This window comes from Phocoena phocoena, chromosome 9 (assembly GCF_963924675.1).
Source record: "Phocoena phocoena chromosome 9, mPhoPho1.1, whole genome shotgun sequence".
In the NCBI taxonomy this organism is placed as follows: Eukaryota; Metazoa; Chordata; class Mammalia; order Artiodactyla; family Phocoenidae; genus Phocoena; species Phocoena phocoena.
This window is the reverse complement of record NC_089227.1, coordinates 34,681,095-34,708,172: the sequence shown is the minus strand read 5'-3', so window position 1 is coordinate 34,708,172 and position 27,078 is coordinate 34,681,095. Positions and strand designations below refer to the sequence as shown.

General features: G+C 36.5%; 1 protein-coding gene across 1 annotated transcript in view; it reads left to right on the top strand.

Moving 5' to 3' along the window:
- The window catches only part of HDAC9 (histone deacetylase 9), a 580,466-nt gene that overhangs the window by 378,499 nt on the left and 174,889 nt on the right, over positions 1 to 27,078 (top strand). The window contains exons 20-21 of the mRNA XM_065883429.1: positions 713 to 832; positions 1,144 to 1,241. Coding sequence (XP_065739501.1) covers positions 713 to 832; positions 1,144 to 1,241 — 218 coding nt within the window. The remainder of the gene's footprint in view (positions 1 to 712; positions 833 to 1,143; positions 1,242 to 27,078) is intronic.

Here is a 27,078-nt window from a genome sequence, read left to right as displayed (position 1 = left end):
TATAAAGTCCTTTTTGCATCTGGCATCTCTTTTGAAGTCATTCTAACTGCTGAGGGACTGCTAACTGAATTGAACGCTTCAAGAAAGCCAATTTACTCAGCTGGTTGCAAAGCCTTTGACCTTAATGGTGGGACTTGGCAAATCAATGCATACACGTATGTTTAGTGTTCTGTCAAGAATTGCGAAAATGCTCTGTAAGCCATAGATCCTTCTGCAAAATACTAGTTTGTAGTTTAAACATTAGTCTTTCTTCAGAGGCCAATGAGGCTAGTTAATTAAGCCTAAGGGGTTATGAACTGTTGGCAGTTAATAAGTCATAAAATTCCTCCATAAAACAGGATGCGAGATTCCATCACTGAAGTAAAGAGTACAAAGGGCCGGTGTATAAATATCTAATTGTACCAAAGGACTGGGCTTTCTCAATGACTGCTCATCTGGAGTCTCCAGGGCATGTTTGCTGTGGTTTCCTGATTTTTAGAAGCCAGTTTAAAAAATGAGTGCATTAAAGGGTAATTTGCCTGAAAGTTCAGGAAGTAAAGGGGGTGGTGTGGAAGCAAGCTGAACAGGAGAAAGAAAGAGGGACATACAAGACAGCGAATGAGAAGGAGGGTGGGGTAGAAAGACAGGGAACTAGAAATTAGAAAAGTTGTCTCCACACAGAGTGAGACACGACTGTATTTGTCATCTGGTTTTTTTTTTTTCCCCCCTGTAGGATGTTCACCATGGAAATGGTACACAGCAGGCCTTTTATGCTGACCCCAGCATCCTGTATATTTCACTCCATCGCTATGATGAAGGGAACTTTTTCCCTGGCAGTGGAGCCCCAAATGAGGTTCGGTTTATTTCTTTAGAGCCCCACTTTTATTTGTATCTTTCAGGTAATTGCATTGCATGATTACCCCTAATTTTCTTGTCCTTTGCTGGTGTTTTAAATTACACGAGATTACTGAATTGTCCCACGGGACCAAGAACCAGTGCAGAACAAGTGCATAACCCAGAGCACTGGTTGTCAAGCAAAGTTGGGCTGATTTGACATGTTGTTTGATGTTTATTTCAAGAGCTCCCATGTGTTTGTTTTCCTCTCTTCTTGCTTCTTCCCTGTGCTCTTCTCTACCCACTGTGGTGTGGTTTTTCTCTTCCTAGGTTGGAACAGGCCTTGGAGAAGGATACAATATAAATATTGCCTGGACAGGTGGCCTTGATCCCCCCATGGGAGATACTGAGTACCTTGAAGCGTTCAGGTTGGTACTTCTTTCTCTGAAAGTGGAAAATTAGAAAACAAATGAAACAGCACCAAATGTAAAAGGGAAATGTAAATTTCTAACTAAGGTAAAGTAGCTAAAGGAGTCATTCTATTAAAGCTCCAAAAAATGTTTGGTTTGAGGGACCTGAATATTGCTACAAAGCCACTTAAGGAGTATGTGTACCAAAAAAAGGTACATCAAGACCTAGTTGTAGTCAATGGCCAGGAATGTTCCCCTCTTTCTACCAAAAAAAAAGGGAAAAAAAGATTTTATTATTAAGTAGTCTGGAAAATTCTGCCTATTATGACATATGATGTGATTTAGAATGGACATTAGCATATTAACCGCTCTGGGAATTCCTTTACTACCTATTTAACTTTTTTGAACAGATATTTCGCAAACTTCACTGGACTAAAGAATTTTTTGCACATATTTTTACACACAGCACCACTTGGCATTCTTAGTTCCAAGGAACATTGGCCTAGGCAGTCTCATTTCATGGTTAAGTAAGTGACTTTTCCCTATCGTAATATGTGTATTTTCCTTCTCACATTAAAACACCAACTGATTAATTGGTTGTTGCCAGTTTCTTCAGAAAATGCAGGCAGTAATTAAAGTGTATATTAATGTATACACATTGCTACTATTTTTCTAAAGAGCTCTAAAAATTAGTTGAAACAAGAAATACAATAAATTAAAAGTTGTTGTTTTGGATATAGTTTTTTAAGGCATTTATTCTCTGGAATTAAAATTTTGTTCAGTGTTTGGAAAGGTCTATGTTTTAAGGAAAATAGAAGATTATGTCAATATGTGCCTCACTTGCAAGATTTTAGGAGATTTTAACCTATTGGTACTGCATGAATTTTGGATGTTTTGTTTATTTGAAGCAAAAGCAAACAACTGCATGATAAGAAATTTTTGAAGCATTCTTTTCTTTGGCTAACTTGCCAGTTATAAGTTCCCAAGGGAAAAATCCTGTTGACAACGCATCTGAAATAGATAAGAAAATTTTTTAGTCAGTAAAGGTTTGATGGGTTTCTGTTGTCCTGTGTATCATTCATACTTCAATTTCTCCTTTGAGAGTCATTTCTCATTTGAAAACAGGCCCAAGAAAAATGATAGAAAATTGCTATTTTTAAGAATATACATTAAAATAAATGTATTGTCTTGATATTTGAGGAAAATTCTACTCACATTTCAGATTTGTACTTTGAAAAAAATGTACATGTTCTATAGTACATGTATCTTTACTATTTATAGGAAAAATAGGTGAAATAAGTTTATTTATTTTGACTTAGGTTGTCTATGAAGATATCTTGCGTTAATTAGCAGTAAAAGTAAACAACTATATTAAGAAACTGTAGGGGTTTCAATATTATGAATTCTTTTTGCAACTTAAAACAGTATTAATGTTTTAAAGGAACTCTAATGGGATAATAGATTTTTACATTATCTCACATATGAATATTTGTCTGTTTACCAAGTTGACCTAGTAGCTTACATGATACACACATTAAGTTCTCAACTTTACCATAGCATGTGATCATAGTCATTGGTCTGCAACATAGAATTACTAGTTTTTTATTATCACAATACTATTTGTGGTACTGTTGCTTTACATAAGAATGCATTATGCATTCACAGCAGGGAAGGATAATTAATATTTTGTATCTGTTTGTTCTCTCATGACAAAGTTAATGGTAGATGAGATTTTTTTAAAAGAACCCCTTTGAACACAACAATTACATTAAATAATGTGAAAACAGATATTAAGTGTACACTATTGATTTTTTACTGAAATGGTTAAGTGAATCAAGTGCTCCTGAAAGTGTTTGAACGTCCCCAAGAATGGCACCTTCTCTTTGCCTGGAATGTGGACACTTTATTTTAGAAAACTTTTTTAAACTTCCCCGTGTGGTCACCATATCCAGGCTTAATTAGAGGAGAAGCAGCATTATTCATCTAGGCTGCAGAAATGTAAAATTGTGACTTTTAATATTCATAGTTATTTAAGAACCAGATTTAAACTATAATAATTCTGTCAGTTTTTAACTATACTATACCATGTCTGCTTGCTGCTCAATGTGTATAACTAGAAATACTTGTAAACTTTGTAAGGAAGAATCAAGAAAGTAAGTCTTTCATTCAAAAAATATTCATTGAACACTTAGTATGTGCCAGGAACAATGGCGAGCACTTGGAATTTAGAGCCAGTTTGCTCTCAGGGAACTTAATAGAAGTGATACTTATTGTTCTGGTGAACAGATGTCCTTAGACATAGAGAGGATAAAATGATGAATTCTTCCTGAAGGGTTTCGGGAAAGGCTTCATCAAGTATTGTTCAACCTGTGCATTCAAAGATGAGTGGGAGTTTTTAAGGGGTAAAAGAATTGGAGTAGGGGGATTCATACTAGGCCGAGAGAATAGACTGTGGTGTGAAAAGCATGGAGCCATAAAATGACCTTGCTCTGTGGGCTCAAGAGCGTGAGGGGGGGATTGTGTGGCAGGTATACAGATCATACTTCGTAAAGTCTTTTGCAGGCAAAGAGTGCCCAGCTAAATATATTAATTTCTTTCTAATTTGGGGCTCTAGTGCGATAGACTCCCAAATAATTTTTAATGTAGTATTATTTTATAAGCATATCCTTCTTAATAGAATCCTTTTTTTAAGTATTGAAACTAAAGCTCTTTCTGGCATCTGTGCCTGGGTGCAGAATACAGAGGTTGGGAGAAAAGTAAATGGTACCTTTTCTTTTTTCTCAATTTTTAATTGTTTCTGGACTATGATAAGTATCTTTGTAAGGAAAGCCTCTCTGAAACTCCATTTATAATAGGATATAAGATGGCTGCTAATTTTAAATTTGCATATATATTGCCTTTGTGGTCTCTATTATGTGTTTTTTTCTGTGGCAAAAATAAAATTGCAGGCAAACCAAACATTTTCATGTTTGCTATAAGTTTTAAACATAGTTTTAAAAATATAATAGAATATCTAAATTAGTACAGATAATTAGTTGTTTCTTCCCTGTAGTTATCATTCATCTCTGAAATAATTGAAGGTTATGATTCAGATTTTTCTCAAGAGTTTTTAAAATCTTCAAATAATTTCAAATATCTTCTATGTTCACCTAAAATATATTTCTAAGGTTATCATTTTATTAAATAATTATGGGTATTTGTATTAAGGTCTTACATGACGGTTCTAGATTATAAATTTTATAGACATCATGGCTGTTTCTTAAGTGGTCTGTATAAGCCACAGAACTACTATATGGAAGGGCCATGATGTGGCTCTAAAATCTATGCTCTAGGGCTTCCCTGGTGGCGCAGTGGTTGAGAGTCCGCCTGCCGATGCAGGGGACACGGGTTCGTGCCTGATCCGGGAAGATCCCACGTGCCGCGGAGCGGCTAGGCCCGTGAGCCATGGCCGCTGAGCCTGCGCGTCCGGAGCCTGTGCTCCACAATGGGAGAGGCCACAACAGTGAGAGGTGCGCATACCGCAAAAAAAAAAAAAAAAAAAAAAAAAAAAAAAAATCTATGCTCTTTCTATACCACCACACTGCTACTCTTTTCTACTATTCATGACTTAAAAGACTAAGGTGTGATAAAGCATAGTGAACTTATACTGAAACATAAGGCCTTCTACCCCAAACCTAAATCACAAATGCCTAGTACACAGCATGGCAGAGAAGAGCTATTAAGTAATACTGGCTGAATGAAACAATTAATAAATAAATCAGAGAAGAAAGGGGGAGTAATACACTACAGTAGAAGCATTGGAAACCCGTGAGGGACCTGCATGAATTCTATCTCTTGGTCCCTCAAGGAGCATGCTTCACAAAGAACTCTGAACACCCATTCATTTGCTTGTAACAATTTCAAATGTCTTCTCTTCATTCAACAAATTTGCTAAATGCCTGCTTAGCAGCTTCTATTCCAGTCACTTCAAAATATTGTTCCAATGGTTCTGTCTTATCCATAATCCCTAGATGAGTGCTGGACACAGTTTTTCTAAAGATTAATACTTTAAGAGTTCTATAGATATTAAAGTGGTTATTTATATAAAAGAATTTATTTTTTGTACAATATTATATGTTATAGGTGTACAGTATAGTGATTCACAATTTTTAAAGGTTATACTCTATTTGTAGTTATTATAAAATGCTGGCTATATTCCCTATGTTATACAATATATCATTGTAGCTTATTTTGTACATAATAGTCTGTACCTTTTAATCCCCTACCTCTAAATTGCCCCCCTTCACTCTCTCCACTGGTAAGTACTAGTTTGTTCTCTATATCTGTGAGTCTGCTTCTTTTTTGTTATATTCACTAGTTTGTTGTATTTTTTTAGCTTTTTCATATAAGTGATTCATACAATATTTGTCTTTCTCTTGTCTTATTTCACCTAGCATAATGCCCTACAAGTCCATCCATGTTGCTGCAAATGACAAAACTTTATTCTTTTCTATGGCTCAGTAGTATTCCATTGTGTGCATACACACACACACACACACAGACACACACACACACACACCCTACATCTTCTTTATCCATTCATCTGTTGATGGACCCTTAGGTTGCTTCCGCATCTTGGCAGCTGTAAATAATGCTGCTGTGAACATTGGGGTGCCTATATCTTTTCGAATTAGTGTTTTTGGTTGTTTTGGGATGTGTACCCAAGAGTGAAATTGCTGGGTCATATGGTAGTTGTATTTTTAATTTTTTGAGAAACCTTCATGCTCTTTTCCACATTGGGTGCACTAATTTACATTCCCATCAACAGTGTGTGCGAGTCCCCTTTTCTCCACATCCTTGCCAACAGTTGTTATTTGTGTTCTTTCTGATGATAGCCATTCTGACTGGTGTGAGCTGATATCTCATTGTGATTTTCATTTGTATTTCTCTGATGATTAGCGATGTTGAGCATCTTTGCATGTGTTTGTTGGCCATCTGCATGTCCTCTTTGGAAAAATGTCTATTCAGTTCTTTTGTCCATTTTTTAATCAGGTTATTTGGTTTTCTGATGTTGAGTTGTATGAACTATTTATATATGTTGGATATTAACTCCTTATTGGTCATATCATTTGCAAATATTTTCTCCCATTCAGTTAGTTGTCTTTTCATTTTGTCAATGGTTTCCTTTGCTTTGCAAAAGTTTTTAAGTTTAATTAGGTCCCTTTTGTTTATTTTTGCTTTTATTTCCTTTGCTTTAGGAGACAGATCCAAAAAATATATATTGCTATGATTTCTGTCAAAGCGTATTCTGCCTATGTTTTCCTCTAGGAATTTTATGGTCTTACATTTAGGTCTTTAATCCATTTTGAGTTTATTTTTGTATATGATATTAGAGAATGTTCTAATCTCGTTCTTTTACATGTAGCTGTCCAGTTTTCCCAGCACCACTTATTGAAGAGACTGTCTTTTCTCCATTGTATATTCTGGCTTCCTTTGTCATAGGTTAATTGACCGTAAATGTTTGGGTTTATTTCTGGGGTCTCTATTCTGTTCCATTTATCTATGTGTCTGTTTTTGTGCCAGTGCCATAATGTTTTGATTGCTGTAGCTTTTATAATAGTCTGAAGTCAAGGAGAGTGATTCCTCAAGCTCTGTTCTTCTTTCTTAAGATATTTTAGGATGTTCAGCCTCTTTTGGGTTTCCATACAAATTTTGAGTTTTTTTTTCTAGTTCTGTGAAAAATGCCATTGGTATTTTGATAGGAATTGCACTGAATCTATAGATTACCTTGGGTAGTATGGTAATTTTAACAGTATTAGTAGTCTGTTCATACTGTATTATCATACTGGGCAAGATGATATGTATCTCATGCTTCTAATTGAATCTAATGAGGAAAACATCTCCACGTGTTTAAAAAAAAGAGTAGCAATTTCCAATGTAGAAATAAAATATTAATAGTCCTTCAAATTATTCATATTTTATTGGATAGATAAATGAATGAATGAGTGAATGAATGATGATCTCTGGATTTTTAATTTCAAAAAAAAGGTTAAGCCCCTTACATTTGGAAGGTATTGATGAAATAATAAATGACTCATTTGGCACACACTGAAAACAAGCTAAGAGGTTGGCTTAGAGCTGTTGATCTGGGTTCCTTAGATGCAAACAAGTTGTGATTTTTAAAAAATTACTGCTCTCCAGGCTAACGTGTTTATAGTCTGTAGCTACCATAATTAATATTTGTTAATGGTAAGGATTTCCAAATACAAAGGGTCTGTAAATATCAGGTCTTCGGGCATGTTCACCTCTGGGGGAAAACTTCTAAACAGAATGATTCTGTTTCACCAAGGTTGTCAGTATGCCAACTGAAAAAGAGGATTTGAGCAAGTTATCTACTCTAGAAAATAAATAGTCAAAATATGTGTTGTGGGCTCCCCTGGTGGCGCAGTGGTTGAGAGTCCGCCTGCCGATGCAGGGGACACGGGTTCATGCCCAGGTCCGGGAGGATCCCACGGGCCGCGGAGCGGCTGGGTCCATGAGCCATGGCCGCTGGGCCTGCGTGTCCGGAGCCTGTGCTCCGCAGCGGGAGAGGCCACAGCGGTGAGAGGCCCGCGTACCGCCAAAAAAAAAAAAAAATGTGTTGTTATTTCTATTGTAAACTAGTTGTTTTTTCTTTTCATTGATTTATGAAGTATCTCTTTAATCAAAATGTGTTTATGCTTGCAAATGTAGCCTTTGCTAAAATACTTTGACCATATAACCAATAGAATGTTTAAAAATTAGCATATTTATTACGAAGTCAAAGCAGCTGAATCAGTTGGACATATACAAAGAGCCCAAACAGCCTATATCTCTTTCCGTTGTCTTTGGTTTATACCTGTTTGCTTTAATGATATAAGCAAATTTAAAATCCATTGATACAAAACTGTGACTGGAAACTTGACTAGATAACATCTATTCTCAGTTCATCTGTCACACTGTCAATTCTATTGTAGATACAGCATCTTTAAAATAGAGCTTCCTATGACTTCTCCTGTTTGTGGCAAAAATAGAAACGTATGCATTTAACTTGAGAGCAGAGAATAGAGCCCTTAATTGTCATATTCATAGAGCAGCTATTCCTCAGACAACTAGTCAGTAATGGTTAGCTTGGAGTTTTCTTAGAGTGGTAGAATTTACCATGGAATGATAGTAGATAATTTTGGGCAGTGAACATAAATAAGTACAATATTTTATTTTCTTTTGTTTTATCAAACATATCATTGTTGTAATAACTAATTTTAGAGCACTGACTTCTAAATAGTCTTGGCATATGCATAGTCTGAAATTTAGAGGTTGCTTAATTCTGTCTGAGAAATGAGATGGGATCATAGTAAATATTTATGTTCTCTCGTTGGTAATGACAACTAAGTACATATTTTTATGGTTATTCTTATTTTTATCATATTTTAGTGAAATTTCATGGTAAGAGAATGTAAAGTAAAACTATTATAAAAATAATAACAATATAATGGTAATAATATCATAGTAATATAGAAATTCATTGAGGACTTGCTAGTTGCTCATTTCTTTTCATCTTTACAAGTTGTTGAATTAAGTGCCCCCAGTTTCCAGATGAGGATACCAAGCCCCCCTTGAGTTCAGTAGGTTGGTTACCTGATGTCACATAGCTGGTTAACGGTGATCAGGGACTGGGTGGCAAAAAGTGTGAGTGTAGAGACAGTACTCCTTTGGCCCTGAGCTATAAACTGTAGTTCCTCTGTCAAGAGTAGGGGTAACAAAACAATAATAAAGTGAGAAATTCTTTGCCAGTGCATTTTGGTCTATCCAGCATTTATCTTCGACATCTAAATTGGTAATACTATTTTAAAATTGAAAATTTCTCCCTGATTCTCACTACCCTTGTATCATATAATAATTCCAAGCCACTTCTCTTTGTGCCTTTCCTCATGTGCCACATTAAGCCTATCAAATAACACCCCTATAATTTTTCTTCCTTTTGATAACGAGACTGTTTACAATGGAAAATATATTTTTTCCTTTTTTGTTAAAACAAGGATCTTTTTTTATTATGTACACATTTAGATGTTTTTGGAATGGGTATGTGATTGAACTTGAGAAAACCCAAATTAAATTTTAATAGAACATAGACTGATAAATGAATGCTTAGCTCCAATTTTGAAATAAAGAATGATTTGTTGTCATCTAAAAATCATACTCAATACTGCAAAATGATTTGGGGTCTTATTTTGTCTATAAGAACTGTGGTTGATGCTTCCCAGTCTTGAAATGGATTTTCAATTGTTAATGACAACCAAATATATTATGCTCATGATAGTATGTATTTTCCCAAGGATGTTGAAGACATTTTGGGAAAGAGGGTGGAATTTCTTGAAGCAATTTGCCAATATGAAATACTGTACATATCAAATTGGCCCTACTACCATCTTTCTCAGACCATTTATCATAGCTCACAAATCAAGCCCACATTTTCTCTTTCTGAAAGACTTGGCTAATAAAGAAGATGTGGGCTTCAAATCCAAACTTGTCAATCAATCTTGGGAACAAAGCAGTAATGATTTTCATCTATTGATATTTTATTTCAATGAAGAGCAATACATATGAAATTACTGCTGGAGTGATCTACAGTTTTATTCATTGTCCAGATTCTGTTCTTTATATTCAGCATATAGAGATGTTTCAAGAAGTTTTATCAGAATAGGTCAGAAGAAAAAGATCCATAGGAATAAATTTTAGAAAGCTGTCAGCTCTATCTGCTCTTTAGTTTCAGCAATAAGTATAGTTTAAGAATAATTTTTTCTCTTTCATCTGTGCAACATATTGTACCAATTTTCATCAAAAAATTACAATTTCTATAGGTGTGTGTCTCTAGATACCCTTAGAATTTTGCTCTTTGACCCTGGGAGTAAATTGATCTTATGCACACCTGTCTTCCTTGGGAAACTTGCAAACTTCATTTTTGAGCTGAGCATCAAAGAGATATGATATTATTAGACAGTATAGAACTCAGGTAAAAAGTCCAGGAAGTGTCTTGAAGTGCTTGAAGTTTTGAAATGTGAATTATATTATCTTCTGTGAAGAACTATTTAAAATAGTTCAAATGCAAGGCATAGTTTTTATTATTATTTTAAAAGGTCAGATCAACTGTAAAAATTTTAAGACATTTTTCCCTTCTGACTTAGAACAGTTTTAAAGCCAGAAATTTCCAGGAATTTGTGTAGCAATTATACAGTTTTCCAAATAATAAGGACTAATTAAAAGAGTAGCTATGTTCTATTAACTTTTCCTTAGCACTTCTCTCTAAGAAAGAAAGCAGTTTGCGTGACTAGAAACGATTTGTTTTTATTTTCAAGATGGAACGGTGGATTACAAAACCCTTGCCTTGCACAAAATCCTCCCAACATATGTGTAATACTCAGAGATATCAGGAAATGAAAGCTTTCTACGAAATATTACTGTGAAGCATTTTAGGCCAGAAATAGCAGATCTTTTGGACTGTCAAGCAGCTCAGATCAGTTCATCAACTTAAATCATCTCATGTAGTAATAATGGAATTGGTGTGCAGTTAATTATGGCATAGCCAGAATGGAAGAAAAATATAATTAATAAACTAAGGAGTCACACTTTTTTCACAGTTTTAGTGAATATTTTAAGATTATGCTTCATTTACTGGTAAGATAAAGCCAAATAAAAGTCACTTATCCTGTATTTCATTAAACAACTATTTATTAACCAAATTTCAATGCCTTTTGTTCTTCATGTGTTATCTTGAAACTGAATAATTCCCCTCCATTTCCATGATTTCACACCTAAAGTTTACTGTAACTAAGTTTGAGATGACAAATAATGTGAAAAAAGAGATAGAACTTTGTTTTAATATACCATAAATGTAAATTTGTAATCTTTTTTCTGAACTAGATAAATATAATGTTTACTAATAGAAATTTACTTATTAACTTTTCCAAGTAAAAGGGTCCACTTTGGGAAACTTGTGTTCAATAGGAAGTCTGTTCAGATATTACGTCTGAGGTTCACGGCTGAAGCTTACACCATTTTCTGGTAGGCAGGACTTTCAGATAGTAGTCCAGGTCTTTGCATGACATCAGATATCTGAATGATAGATTCAGTTTTCCATATTTCATCCCAATGATTTGATGTCATGTAGATGAAACTTGTCAACATTTGTTCCCATTTATATAGACATTTAAACTTCTCTGGCACTTTTATAGAAGGGTGAGGACTTGTCCTTGTAACTCTTATAAATCTGTCCATCTTTCTTATGGGCGCCCCAGTTCTGGGTATTTGTTGTCTAAACATCTTCTACTCCAAAGATCAGCCCTGTTGTTGTGAAGCCATACGGAGGTCAGCAGGCTTATAGACTGCGTAACTCCTAATGGGAAAGGCTCAGCAAAGTAACATTCTTGCCATATTTTGCAATTTAAAAAGTGGGTGAGAGGGGAATTCCCTGGCAGTCCAGTGGTTAGGACTCCACGCTTCCACTGCAGGGGGCTTGGGTTTGATTCCTAGTTGGGGAACTAAGATCCCACAAGCCATGCAGAGCAGCCAAAAAAAAAAGTTTTGAGAATACACAGTCTGAGCCTCTGGAGAAAAAATTAGACATTTTATCCAAAAGAAAAAAAAAGTGGTCTGGAGAAGGGGGAGATGGATGCGTGAGTCACCTTTCAATCTCAGCAGAATTTTAAATCCATCTGCATCTCAACTTGGGCATATTTTGCATCCCAAAATAATTGCAGAAATGGCCGTCAAAAAATAGCCTCTACATATTATCTTATGTATTAAAGATGTATATTGTTGTAGTTGAAAACAGAATATTGGTTCACCTAGGATGTATATTTTTTGTTGTTTCATAACTTCTTGAAATTAAAGCAATATTGGAATTACTGAAATGGACTGAATAATAGTGAAAGCTAAGATGTGGAGGGGAGTTTATTTACAATCCAGATTAAGCATGGAGCTGGCACAGATTTATAATTTAAAAGTTTTATAGCCCAAAGAAAGCTTGATCTTCTGTGCTTTCAGTTTCAGAAGTCTCTTAAATGTTAAAGTTGCCGCATTGGGTCTCTGACTTTGCTTTGTGTACCCAAGTCCTCTCCCTTGTCTAAGTTTCTGATACTATCACTTCCCTTTCGTATTCCAGGACTTCTAAATTGAAAATACATTTGCAGAAATTATTCAGTGATGCCTTTTTCTGCAATAAACATAATTTTTCCAAGTGACTCAGCAGGTGAAAAAGGCAGGGACAGAAATAATAAAATCTGGGGTGTGTCTTATTTTATTGATTCAGTTTAGTTATCTGATTAAATTCTAAATTACTCAGAAGACTGAAGTCTGTCAGAAGCTTAATATATTGCCCTTTGTTTAGTTATTTGAGGGTATGACAATTGATATAAATCAAATACAGGATCCAAATGAAAAATAATAATTATGAAAGAAGGATCACTCACTTGTTAGTTTACTAGTGTCAATTTTTTGAAAGTAAACAAATTACTATTTTGTGTCTTCTAAAAAAGCAATGATATCTCTATATAGATATACAGACATAATGTTTGACACAGTTCTCTAAACATGCTTTTGAAGAAATTAGAATGTAAAAAGATCATCCCATTGTCAGAGCTGAGCATGAAATCCTGTACCAAGTTTGAAGGCCCACTTTAAAATTTTGTTGTTTTATAATACCTTTGGAAAAGTGTATTGTTCCTTGTACAATACCCACATATTCTGCTTTGGAATGGCTCCAGACTGTTACTGAACCACGAGGTTGCCCCCTGGTGCTTTATATATTGTTTAATTGTTTGCCTTTGGTGGATGTTTTTATTAAAAGCCTATTCTTTAGGATAAGACCAAAGTGTCATTTTAAGAACAGCAGAAGCAGAGCTGCTCCGTCCCATAGCTCTTTTTCATAGGTGCGTTAGTGAACACTGGATGCAGCTAATGAGCCTGCCAACATTTTTTCTTGTAATACTTCAAAAAGAGCAACAAGAACAACAAACAAAACCCGGGATTTTTATTTTCCTCCCATAAAACATGACTGAGCTGGCCAGAAGAGCTGTGAGTTTGAATGGCTGTGCCCAGGGCAGTAGGGAAGAGAGGTGTTTGTCGGCTGTGTATGCTCACCCACTGCTCTGTCTGTGTCTTGGTCCAGGAGGAGCTAGTCTGGCATTACATGCACCTTGGCACACATGGCCGGGTCACTCCCGAGGAGCTTGGGGGGCAGGGAAGTCCATGTGTTAGGAGGGCCGTGGTGGGCTTCCTGGGGTGTTTAGCAAACCCATGTATGCTGTAGTGTACGTCGCAGCTACAAAGCAAGTTCTTAATGTCCTCCCCCTCCCCACAATCCAGTTGTAAGATAAGTATCATTCTGAAGTTCTCAGATCACTCTGAATAGAAATTAGGTCTGGAAAAAGTTATTAATCCAATGATTTTAATTCTAAATGTTCTCCCTGAATATTTTCTTGTCTGAAGTGGCATCATCGTATCACTCACTGATTTCTCAGAAGTCGGCTCTGGAAAGAATTCAGTGTTCTCCAGCAGGTCCTTGCCACAAAGAGCAAGCAAGAATTCGATTAGTCTTCCCAAGCTAGTCTTCCTGACTGTGACCCACCCTCAGGCAAGAAGCTTGAAGGCAATGTACCTTGATACAATTTCTAGGACTTAAATGATCTCATTAAATTCCAATGCTAGGTATCATGTTGACATTTGAGGAAATATGATTATTGACAAAATGTAAGCCTGTTATACACTATATCACTTCAAAAGGAGAAAGGCCATTAGGCCATAATTACATCAGAACAGTATACACATTTGGCTGGTTTATAAACTGTCACTTTCAGAAGTACCAAGACATAAAAGTCTCCAAAGGTTCCATTATGACCCTATTTCCAACAGTCTTCTCTGACAAACTAAATAAATTACTGCATGTATTGGACCTTTGAGGCTTGGGGCAAAGAATGGAAAAATTATTTACAAAAGCTTGAAAATATTTAATCACTAGAGGCAGGGGGCAACGGTGTTTTAATTAGCAGGTCCTCGGGCCATTGGCTGACTGGAGGCTTTCTCAAACAACCACACAAATGCACTGAATAGCTGTTTGCCAGCCTTAGGGTCAGGTCTGAGATGAAACAGATAAGATAATTGGCTCTAATGAAATCCAGAAGGCCTTGGCTTTCTTGTTTGAGCTTGGATTTGAAAAGTGCGTGTGGAAGTGAGGCTTAATTCAAACCAGAACGGAGCTAGGCCCGCTTCTTAGTGACTTTGATATTGTTTGAAGTTCTAAAAGTGTTCGCCACACCACTAGCCTGCTGGGCTGGGCCTCCCTGGTACCCTTAATTACTAAGCTTTATTGCTGACTTTACTACACAGGAAAGGGGCCATTATATGTTCCATCAACATCAGCTCTTCTCAGATTGGAGGAAAGGGCAGGGTTAAAGGCCACTGTAGGAAGGCAAAAACTTCACTTTGAGGTAGTCAGATCATTTACCAGTGTTGGATTTCACCGTTATGCCCATACATTCCTTACAACACAGAAGCCCAATTTCCATTTTTTAAACAAGTGATTACTTTTCAAAACATTTTTGTTTGTTGCTGTTCTTTTGCAGAGAGAACATTTATTTTTAGGGGCTGAAATGATTGCACCTGATATATTGGAGGAAAAAAAAAAGTAACACCTCCCAATTAATCATCACACCAGAAAGGTCTGGTTGGATTCTGTAATAAGGAGGATTATTATTAATGCTCCTTTGAAGTGGAAATAAGTGAGGAACCCTCCTGTGGTGTGAGAGTTGTCCTGACACCCTGAGGAATAAAGACCCCTCAGGAGACTCTACAAAATTAAATCCCAGCTTCTAGAATCTCTCACAAAGGGGTTATACAAAAGTGCTCTCAATCCAGTTCAAAGCCAAGAAGCAGAAATGAGGAAGTCTCCCTCCTAGGGGTTGGCTGCAGTGTCACCAAGCATTCTGTCCTCTGCAAGCTTGCTGCTGCGCTGTTGCTTTTGGTCCATTTGGTAAAGATGGATTATGCATCTTAGCGAATTAATAATTATTCAAGCCTTAGCCCTCTCCGACAAGGAGATCTGGTCATGCTATGAAAGCCAAGGGACGTGGAATTCAGGCCTATTTCTTGCCCTACTTATCACGTCTTGGGTAGGAAAGTCATGAGTGATACCATCTGACTTAGCTCTTTTGGAAATAAAAACAACTATTTTTGCCTTATTTATGTTAATTTGACATTAACGTGTTCTGATCTCACGCACGATCCTGGGGACCATTCATCCAGTACTCCTATCTGAGTATTCTTATGCACAGGCTGGACTGGGCATTAGCTCTCCACAAGGATGATGTGTCTGGGCCTAAGTAACCATATGGAGAACCCAGGGAAAGCAGTATTGAGAAAACAAGACTGAGCGTCCACTTCCTAACCTCCTAAGAGAAATTAAGGAGGCCTTGACAGATTTTTTTGTCAGTGATGAACATGTCTGCTCAGATCAAAAGAAAAAAAAGTCTTAGAGTATTCAGCTAATTCAAAATATATTTTTTTTATTAGGCACGGTTATTGACAGAATACTTTTGTCCCCCCCAAATTCATATGTTGATGCTCTAACCCCCAATGTGATGGTATTTAGAGATTGGCCCTTTGGGAAGTAATTAGGGTTAAATGAGGTCATGAGGGCAGGGCCCTGGTCTGACGAGATTAGTGTCTTTATAAGAGACACCAGAGAGCTTTCTCCCTCTCTCTCCCTGAATGCATGTACCAAGGAAAGGCCCTGTGAGCACATGGCGAGATGGTGGCCATCTGCAAGCCAGAAGGAGAGCCCTCTACAGGATGCAACCAGGATGGCACCCTCACCTCAGACTTTCAGGTTCCAGAATTGTGAGAAAATAAGTTTCTGTTGTTTCAACCACTCAGTCTATGGTATTTTGTTATGGTGGCCTAAGTAGAGTAAGACAGGCAACACAAAGATCTGGGAGAGCAAGACAGTCCAATAATAGCTCTAAATTTGAGATACCAGTAGAAGTATCTTCCACACTATGTTCTGCTAAACATGAGATACAGGGGATAATAATATGCATTTATCACCAATAAGAAGTATCCTTTGGTGAAAAATCTCCTCTTGATAATTTGCAAAAGCATATTAAAGAGTTTTAGAATTCCAGTAGTAAGGAAATCTTAGATTATTTAACACATTATTTCCTCAAATTACTTGAACATGGAACTCTCCATTTCCCCAGTTTCTTTCCCGCAAAAGAACTGCAAATACCACAGAAACTAGCATTCCATAGAACATAGTTTGGGAAATCCTGATATAGAGGGAGCAAAGTTAGTTGGCACTTTAGACAGTTCATTATTAATTAAATAAACATGATAATATAAAAGTAAGTAAAATATATCTACCCTTTAGATTCCAGCAATCAATCTAATATAAACAAGTGCTATATATAAAATATAATATTTCATTATCAGATAAACTGAGCACTTGGGTGAGCCATATTCTACAGACTGTCTTCTCCATTTCTCACTGGTTACATCTAGATAGTTCTTAGATAACACATGGTCATAAAGACAAAGAAGGAATGAGAAACAGAGAAGCAACAAGAGAGGGAAAAGGGAAAGGAGGGTCAGTTTCCTTTGATATCACTATTAAATCATCCAGTGAATTTTCTTAGGGTAACGTTACTGCCATTCAGAATTATAGCAAATTGGTGATATTTTACAGTCATTGTGTGTATTTCTTTTCAGTTTAAATATGTGCACATATCTCCCAAACTTACTAGATCAGATATGACACATTAAAAACATGGATTGGGTTTTTTTTAACTCTTAAAATTAGCAACTAATTGCAGTGTGAACATATAATTGGTTTTATGGGTAAATCCATTTATGGACTTAAGAAATATTAAAGCCTCATTTGTTATTCATGACTATATTTTGCTGAGGGAGAAGAGGGTATATTAGTTTGCCTTTATGTCAATAAGAGAAGAGTTTCAATTAAGTAAATACCTTTCATGATAAGAAAGCACACCCTGAAATAAGGCAGTAAGAGTTAAACTATATTACTTTTCCTGGTTAAAAAAGAAAGTGGCTTTGGGAGTGGATCCTGGGGTGTCATGGTGTGGCAATGTCATTTTGTTTCCAAAGATAATATTTCTAGATGTACATATGTCCTGAACTTTATCAAACCACAGCTATGGTTATCACATATTTATTCAAAAGATAATTATGGCTATCAGAGCAATAAATCAGCAAAGTCCTCAGCTGTTTGCTTAAAATGCTCTTTTGTTTTACTGGGTGTTTAAGTACTCAACCAGTGTCTTTAGGATATCCATGTAGGTTGAATTATATAAGTGAAAGAAAAATGCCTGAATAAAAACACAAGAATAAACCAAAAATTATTTATATCAAAACATTCAGAAGTCATTAATAACGTTATGACACACAAACCTTTGTGACGTTTAATAGATTCAAAAAAAGGAGAAAATGATTTTCTTGAATAACAAAGAATGCAGCTTTCCTTGGCTGAATTGACCCTGATTCTAATATGCCAAGTATGGGATGTGTTTGGGAAACTGTGGTGTGGCTGTAATGTGCAGTGTTCCATGTAATGCAGACTCTTGTACTTCTTGTTCTGGGAGAGGCAGCAGTGTGACACTTCTCTTCCCAAAATGACAGTTGAGGGAAGAATTTTTCCCTAGAATAAACCTACATAATGCTTTCCTCCATGAATCGTCAATAGATATTTCCTGGGCCCAATGTTAAAGAAGTATCTTTCTTCCCAAAGCTCAAAAGCCCTGCATCTATTGTAATGTTTTATTTGTCCTCAGACATCCTTATTAATTGGGCAAGGTACTTACGAAGATCACACAGGAAGCTAGTGTCAGGGCTAAAAGAAAAGCTTGGATGTTTGCTCACCATTCATTCAAAATGGGAATCTAAGTGTATTCCTAAGACAAACATGAATGGATTTAGAAATATACTCATTTTATTTTATTTTATTTATTTATTTTTTTTTTTCCTGCGGTACGCGGGCCTCTCACTGTTGTGGCCTCTCCCGTTGTGGAGCACAGGCTCTGGACGCACAGGCTCAGCGGCCATGGCTCACGGGCCCAGCCGCTCCGTGGCATGTGGGATCTTCCCGGACCAGGACACGAACTCGTGTCCCCTGCATCGGCAGGCAGACTCTCAACCACTGTGCCACCAGGGGAGCCCTATACTTATTTTAGAAATATATATATCTTTAGAAATATACCAGCCACTCAGCAATGCCTTCTTCCCTTCTGCCAGGCAGGTATATGCCTGTGGGTGAAATACCATAGAAACTGAGGTTTATTGGAAACTTATTCCCAGATACAACTCTTCTGACATGGCTGCTGAGGGGTGCAAAAATGGCACAACTGTGTTCTGACAGACTGATCAGTTTCTTAATTCAGCGTTTGGGGCTTGAGGTATCTGTCATAGGTATGGATGTGCATAAAGCTGCCTTACAAGTAACTGACCTACTGTGGGCTCAACTCTGGGCTAGTTGCTGTTGGAGGAAAATGCAGAAGTATCCAGCATTTTCCTTGGAGAAGTATACAATCCTAGTTGGGAGTGAAAGTTACTGTGAGACAGAGAATCAACAAAGGATAAAATATTGACCATGCAGTAGGAGAACACATATAAGGGAAAGAGATGCTACTCCAAGCCTTATAAGAAGCCCCCGCTTCTATAGGTGTCCAGGGAAGGATGATTTCACACAACACAGGCATGCTATCATTTCTACTCAGAGTCAGACCTCAGTTTATGGGTCTCATTCAATCTTCTATGATTATGAGTGCTCTCTTTCAGAGAAAGAATGCCAAGGAAAAAAATTTTAAATAGGTACAAGGCCTTGGAAAGGGTTCATGTGAATGAGGGACTCTGAAAATTAATCTTCTTAGTTTGATGGTAAATATGTCTTGGTTTATTTAACCCTAATGCCTTGTACTGCCGTTATTTAGAATGAAACAGTGTACAACATATCATGTAATGAGCCTCAGATAAATTTAGTGGCTAATCTAGCTAGGGATGGGAAGCAGAGAAACTCTACAAAGGTGGAGAATTTCTTAGAGAAACTGCACTGACAGAGGATGGTCTTGACATAAAAATTCAACTGGGATACCTTTTTCTTCCTAGGGCACATGCCAAGGAGATCAAAGTAAAGGATTTTTTTTCTCTCTTTCCAGTGTATGTTAAGGCAGACTTTTTTCCTAAATAAACAGGATTCATCAAGGGAACATAAAGTCAATTCAAACAAAACAAATCAAAGTGCAGGTGGGGCGAGCAATTGGTGTTTGCATGGGGAACGCACACTTTCCTATTGGTTTTGGTGTGAAGGGTCTGCACCTGTTTGTGAACGTGTTCAAAACCAGGACTGAGGCAAGTCCCTGAGCTGGCCTGACTCCGACTTTCCTCCGAAGGGGTAGAGTTGCTTTAATGCAGTTCACGTGTAGGGAGTTTCATCTTAGCCAGAGTGATTTATGTTAATGAAATGAAACAGAGAAAATACCCTTGACATCCTAGTCTCCTTTTAAAAATATTAAATAAATATGTCCAGGACTTTTGTATAATTATATTTATTAAAACAAATGGAAGACTTCAATAAACTCCAGAATAAATTTGTAGGTGACCCTGGGTAGGGTTAAATCCATTAGGGAAAAAAAAATGAGTTTGGGGGTTCCTTACTGATTCTGAAAATTCTAAATAGCCATTAAGATCAGACAATGAGCATCAGTTTTAAGGTAATTTATTCTATAATTTTGAATATTCTTTTGTCTGGGTTCTGCAAATTTAGTCCCCAAATCATGATTCACAAAATATATTCAGAGCATCTTTATAAATCTGATACTAAGCCTCCTTAACTACCTCTTTGGAAATTAAGTAGTGTCATATTTACTTTTTTTTTTTTTTTTTTTTGTGGTATGCGGGCCTCCCACTGCTGTGGCCTCTCCCGTTGCAGAGCACAGGCTCCGGACGCGCAGGCTCAGCGGCCATGGCTCACGGGCCCAGCCGCTCCGCGGCATGTGGGATCTTCCCGGACTGGGGCACGAACCCGTGTCCCCTGCATCGGCAGACGGACTCTCAACCACTGCGCCACCAGGGAAGCCCCATATTTACCTTTAAAGGATCTCTTTGGAAATGTTACAATTTAAGAGTTTAGTTTCTAGTGTTTGTTATTACTAATATAGAACTAGTCATTTTTAAGACTTTTTTATGTTTATTTTATTTATTATCATTTATTTTTGGCTGCATTGGGTCTTCATTGCTGCACACGGGCTGTCTCTAGTTGTGGCGAGTGGGGGCCACCCTTCGTTGGGGGTGTGTGGGCTTCTCACTGCTGTGGCTTCTTTTGTTGCAGAGCATGGGCTCTAGGCGCTTAGGCTTCAGTAATTGTGGCATGTGGGCTCAGTAGTTGTGGCTCGTGGCCTCTAGAGCACAGGCTCAGTAGTGTGGTGCACAGGCTTAGTTGCTCCGGGACATGTGGGATCTTCCCGGAACCAGGGCTCGAACCTGTGTCCCCTGCATTGGCAGGCGGATTCTTAACCACTGCACAAGCAGGGAAGCCCAGAACTAGTCATTTTAATAGAACTTATAAAGCAGCAGAAAGACTCTTTTCAACTCTTAGATTTCAATAGCGTATATTTACCTATTCCTATATAGCACTATTAAGTAATTAATTCCATGGAAATCAAATTAGTCAAATGAATAGATTTTTTTAAAAAAAATCAGTTGATTGGAATTTTTCTCAGAAGTTATGGAACTGAAAAAACATTAAAGAATAATTCACATGTCTGGTTATCTTAACTGCTGATTGAATTATAATTTATCCAGCTGATTGTGACATTTAGAAAAAACAGAATTAGCCAAGGAAAAAGTTTACTCGCTAGGAACATATTGACATAGTTTTAATCCACTAGTATGAGTAAACAGTAATCTATTTTTGGAAGACTTTTTGAAGTAAAGATTAAGGGAGTAAAACTGAATAATATTTTTATTTTTAAATATCTTTTTGTCCATTGATGTGGGCACATTTTACCAGATATGTACCAGAAATGTGCCTAATGTGATTTATCTCTGGCTACTTGGTAAGCATGTAAGGTAGCAGCTACCTACCAATATGCAGGACAAGAAAATAAAATGAAAAGGAACTTTTACAACACATTTCTGAGAAATGCCTAGTTCTCTCTGCTGGTCGATATGTCATTACACTGCCATCCATTAGCAACTGAAATATTATATTTTCGTTTTTGATGTTTATAGATATTAAGAGAATGATATTCTTGTGGGACTTGTGGTAGTGATGGTGATTGTAATGATGTTGGTGATGGTCATTTAATGTGTCCTGAGACTGTTATTGTATCTTATAGCATAGAAAATAAGTCTATGACACTTCAAGAACATTATCATTTAGACAGAAAAGGACATCAGTAGGTGAGTAAAGAAAGGATAGAAATGTCTAAGCGAAGACCAATAAAAGGAAGTGAGGATAGAGTACAAACACTTAAGAATGAAATGCTAAAATAAAAGCAAATTAATGGAGGAAGATGTAAAAAGCCTAATGGAGTAAATAATCAAATCAGGAGTAATTTTTAAAAATGAGTGAGAGTAAGGACCCACTACCGCAAGGAAAAAGCAAAAATATTAAATACCATTATTTTCAGTTGCTACTGCTACATTTTATAAAAATTGGTCATTGGCATTTATCATGGTCATTGACATCACAGCTTTTATGGTCTGTATATTTTGTCAGTGCATCTAAACCCTCCAAAGAAGGCAATGTGGTCAGTGTCTGTACAAATTAGTCAAGTCTTATATTGTGATTGTTAAATATTTTGAATATCATCAACGTTTAAAATAATGCTTTTATAACATAATGGGAAAACAGATGCAATTGGTTGCTGAAGTGATTGATGTCAGATTTCAGAGATGGATGGAATTAGCTAGAAGGGATCCTTTAATCCCACTACAATCTTCTTTCCAAAGGCAGAGTCTGAAACTAGAGAAGTAAAAGTACATGCCTCCATCACACAACCAGTGAATGGCAGAGCCTGGTTTCAAACACAGCTGCCTGACTTCAAGCCCAGGGCTCTTTAAACTAGATTACACACAGCACATTTTTCTAAATGTGCATCCCCAAAAGATCTGTCGTTCCCCAGCATTGTTTTTGTAAAGAAGGGAGTTTGAAAGCTTGACTAATTGATTAGTGGCTATCTTCTGTGAATCTGACATAATTGTACATATTCTCTATGTAGAGAAAAAAGTTGCAATATATATGTTTTTTAATCCAGCCATTGTCAGTAGCCCTAGTCTCCTTGTTCCTATCATTTGAAGAGACCGCTGTGCTTTAAGACTTCGCCGTGAGCACTGCTTTCCTGCTTGCCCTCTGCAGATACTGTTCATAGTTCACTGCACCCACTGTGTTTAGAAATGGTGGCTGTGCTGAACTTGAGCACTCCTTTTCAGCTGCCTGTGGTTTCACCACTTCTTAATATGTTAAATTTAATTAGGCTGTGGTTGCTAGCCCCTTGCTTTTTTGCTTGCCATTCTGTCGGTTAATGTTTCCCTTGTATAGGTCAGAAGGCATAGGGGGAGGGGAGAAAATGGGGAAAGGGTGGCCAGATTCAGGTCAAGCTGTCTAACCAAACGGTAGCTGATTCTACTACTGACTCAGTCTCTGTTTCCCAGCCTCTGTAGTACCAAGAGACCTTTGCAGTAATGGAAACATTTCTTCTTTCACTCCTGTGCACTGCCGTCCCTGACTTCATGCAGAGAAACATGAGGGGCAAAATAATTGTAAGCATTACAGCCTTTCACTCTAATGACCTTGACTCTGCACTGGGATAAATGTCTAATTACCAAGAATTCAGCAAAGACCACATTAGCAAGGCTGATGTTTGCTTTGCACACAGACCAACATCTGTTGTATCTTTGTAGTAAGGGCTGTTGGTTAGGGGAGCTGAATCCTGCTGTTCTCTTAAAATGCATATTTTAAACAGAAGGTGCTCTTATAACATTTTGATCTTGAGAGTTATTGCATCATAGGTTCAGGCAAAAGACTTGTAGGCCCCAAGAAACTGAGTAACTGGTTAGATTTTGAATCTAACCCATAAACTAACCCTAAAAATCAGAATCCTTTCCCTAAACAAACCTTAAAAATCAGAATGCGTTTTGCTATTTTGGACATTATGATGAGCAGTCAGAGTTGACCACGTGGCAGTCTTCTCACCACTCACGGCCACTACATAGAAACGGCTTCCAAAGGGTGTCATTGTGATTGATTTTAGAAACTATGTAGATACAAACCTCTATTTTTCTTTTTTCTCCTGAACTCTGAGTGGGTAAGAAGTCTGTTTCCTACAAAGCATTAGCATCTTCCCTTAATTTCAGTTTGTTAGTTTGTAATATAAATGATAGGAAACAAAGAATTTCATGTGCCTTTTCCTTTGGAGATAACACAGCAATTTAATCAGTTGTTTTCCATTAACATTTTTCTGGTTAATGTGAACAGTATAATCAAGTGTAACGTCAATTTGGGTTCAAACTATTTCTGTTTGGGGAACCATTTTCTAGTTTGCCCCAGTGTTGTAGAGCAGGTTACCTAATTACCTAAATTACTGAGATCCTGAGCTTAGGAACCAGACCGCCTGGTTTCAAACCTCAGCTCCTCTACTTACTGCCTTTGCGACCTTGGGCAAGTTAGTTAAGCCATCTGTGCCTCACTTTTTCACATCTGCAAAATTAATAGAAATACTTTCCAGGATTCTGTGTGGAATAGATGAATTTATATAAGTGAGGCACTCAGAATAGGGCCTGACACAAATTCAGTGCCATTTGCTGTTCTTACTACTATTTTGAAGTAGGCTTTCTAAAGTGTTAAGGCCACACGCTATATTTACAATAAATACCTAGAGAAGAATTTAGATTAAGTCTTGTACTCTGCTTTTATATTGCTTCTAATCTTTAACAGTAAATATCAACATACATTTAAGGATCTAATCAACTAAGTGCTTTGCCTCTGTGTAAGAATTATGGTTTATTTTTATCAGGACACTAGCAAAATACAGATTTTCTGTTCTTTTCCTATCTTTCAGGATGTTTTGTTCTTGGCAAAGATTCTAAAGAGGTTTTTTTTTTTTCCTTCAAGAAAGAATATGCTAATTGATTAAAGACTTGATCTCCAACTTTTAATGGAAATCACCACAAATACATTTTTAAAAGCTATACCTGGATATTATAGTATGCAGTATTATATATTCTAAGAATTACACATCACATTAGGGTATCACAATTCTCAGTCACATAAAGTGTAAATCTTCCTGGAAATTAGGTGAAAAATACACTGTGAGGGTCAGAAGCCTCAGAAAAGACTGCCTGAAAGGGGCTGTAACCAGAGATTTCTCTTCTCCAGGACATTTTCTCCCTGCTTCAGCCATACCTTATAATGGGCTTCTAGGGCTTCTTTAGAATCCATGAGGATGCACACCGATATATACATAATATACATGTATCATGGGCTATAAGTGAATGTTGTTGTAGAATTGTTTTAGGCCAAAGTATGTTTGTTTTGAAAATAGCTCCCTATGTCTAGTCATTTAGATACCATCATATTCATTCAAATTGCTTCCATTGTATATGAAAACTATTCTTTAGGATAGTACCTGTTTATCAAATGCAAAGTACCAATGACTTTTTTTGGCCTACTATCATCTTTCTCAAACTCACGGTAATTTGATAATATCTGTCTTGAAATTTGTATCCCTCCTGCTTTTTATAACGCTGTGGTCTCCTGGATCTCTTCCTATAATTTTAAAGGCTTATTGTCTTTTGTTTTTTCTTATCTGACTTCTTCCTTCTGCTCCCCAAAAGGTAGAGTACCCAACGTTTTGTTTCAGGTTCCCTGTATGTCTAGGAATTTGACCCAAATAATAGAAGGGCTTATATTCATAATTCGGGCTGGTACCGAGAATATAATTATGTTAGAGAAAAGTTGGAAAGCGGAGATACAAAAGGATCATCACCCATAATCCTTTTCACAAAAGATAGTGTAATGATTTTAGGATGAATATGACAATATAAAAATTCTGACATTTAGTTAACAATATAATTATATTTTGAGTAAATATTAAACCTTCATTTAAATTGTGTTCCTTTTGAGGAAATTAAATTGGAATCCTTGTAAGATTTCTAGAATTTTGACTTTGATTCTGGTTGCAAATGCCCATTGGAGAAATTCTTTGTTGTTCAGAAGCCATCTTAGTCATACTAATCTAATGTCTCAGCTAAAAGATGTAATAGTAGAAAAATCTGTATATAATGTTTTTATGGAAATGTATAGGACTTTTAAAATAGCATTTTCTCTTATATGATCACATTTAATCTCCCAGACTCTGGGAAGTAGTATTTTTTCATCCCCATTTAATGAAAGAGAAAATATAATTAAAAATCTCTGCTTATTAGTAAATGTGTAAAATGATTGTAATTTTTAATTACTAATAATACTGACAAATCTTTTATGCTATCTGATTATAAAAGTAATATTCATTACAGAAAATGTGGAAAATAAAGGAAAGTATAAAGAATAAAATAAAAAGATTTCTTGGAATCCCAGAGTATAGGTGTAATCTCTAATAATTTTGTATATTTTCATTATCTTTCACATGTATTTTGATGCCTGCATTTTAACATCAGCACTACAAGCATTTTCTACATGTCATTAATTATTCTTTAAAACATAATTAAATTCAAATTATGAATATAAACCCTTCTATTATTTAGGTCAAATCACAACATAATTTCTAAGAGCTACATAATATTATTTAATCACTTCCCTAATGATGGACATTTAGCCCATTTTCAATTTCTCATTTTTTAAAATATTGATCAGACTTAAGTTTGTCTTCATTAAATCTGACTCGTTCCTTAAAGAAAAAATTGTAGAAGTTATGAGTTAACAGATATAATTTTTTTAAGTTTCTTGATACAGACTGCCCAATTGATTTCCAGAAGAGATCTTTAAAATTTATAACCCCATCAGTAACCCATGCAAGTCCCAATTTCAACTCACCTTTACCAATATAAAATATTCGTGTTTTTAAAAACTACTGGGCTTCCCCGGTGGCGCAGTGGTTGAGAGTCCACCTGCCGATGTAGGGGATGCGGGTTCGTGCCACAGTCCGGGAAGATCCCACATGCCGCGGAGCGGCTGGGTCCGTGAGCCAGGGCCGCTGAGCCTGCACGTCCGGAGCCTGTGCTCCACAACAAAAGAGGGCACAACAATGAGAGGCCTGCGTACCAAAAAAAAAAAAAACTACTTTACCAACTGATAAGCAGGAAGTGGCATAGTTTTTGTTAATTTAAATTTCTCTGATTACTAATAAGGTGGATATTTTTTCAAATATTTAATGGCCATTCATATGAATTCATTCCATGTCAATTCTGAATAGTAGTTTTAAAGAACTGTTTGCATTTTTAAGAATATTTAGTTGATTACATAAATTCTTATGAATGGTTGCTTTAAATTTTTCAAATGAGAACAATTTTATTTTGTATTTCGTCTTAACTATGCTATATATTTTGTTCCAGTTTTACTAGGACTGTGTGCTGTAATGCCAGTTATTTTGTTGTTTTTTTTTTGTTTGTTGTTGTTGTTGTTTTAACTCAAATCCCTTCTTAGGAATAACTCTTAAAATTGCTCCTTGCTATCCATCCCCACTGCCACTACCTTGGCTGAGGCTTTTATTATTTTCCCTGCCACCTGTCTCATTGCAGTCTGGTCTTTTCTCGCCATTACTGTCTTTCCCTAAAGCAAGGGTAGCATGCTGTT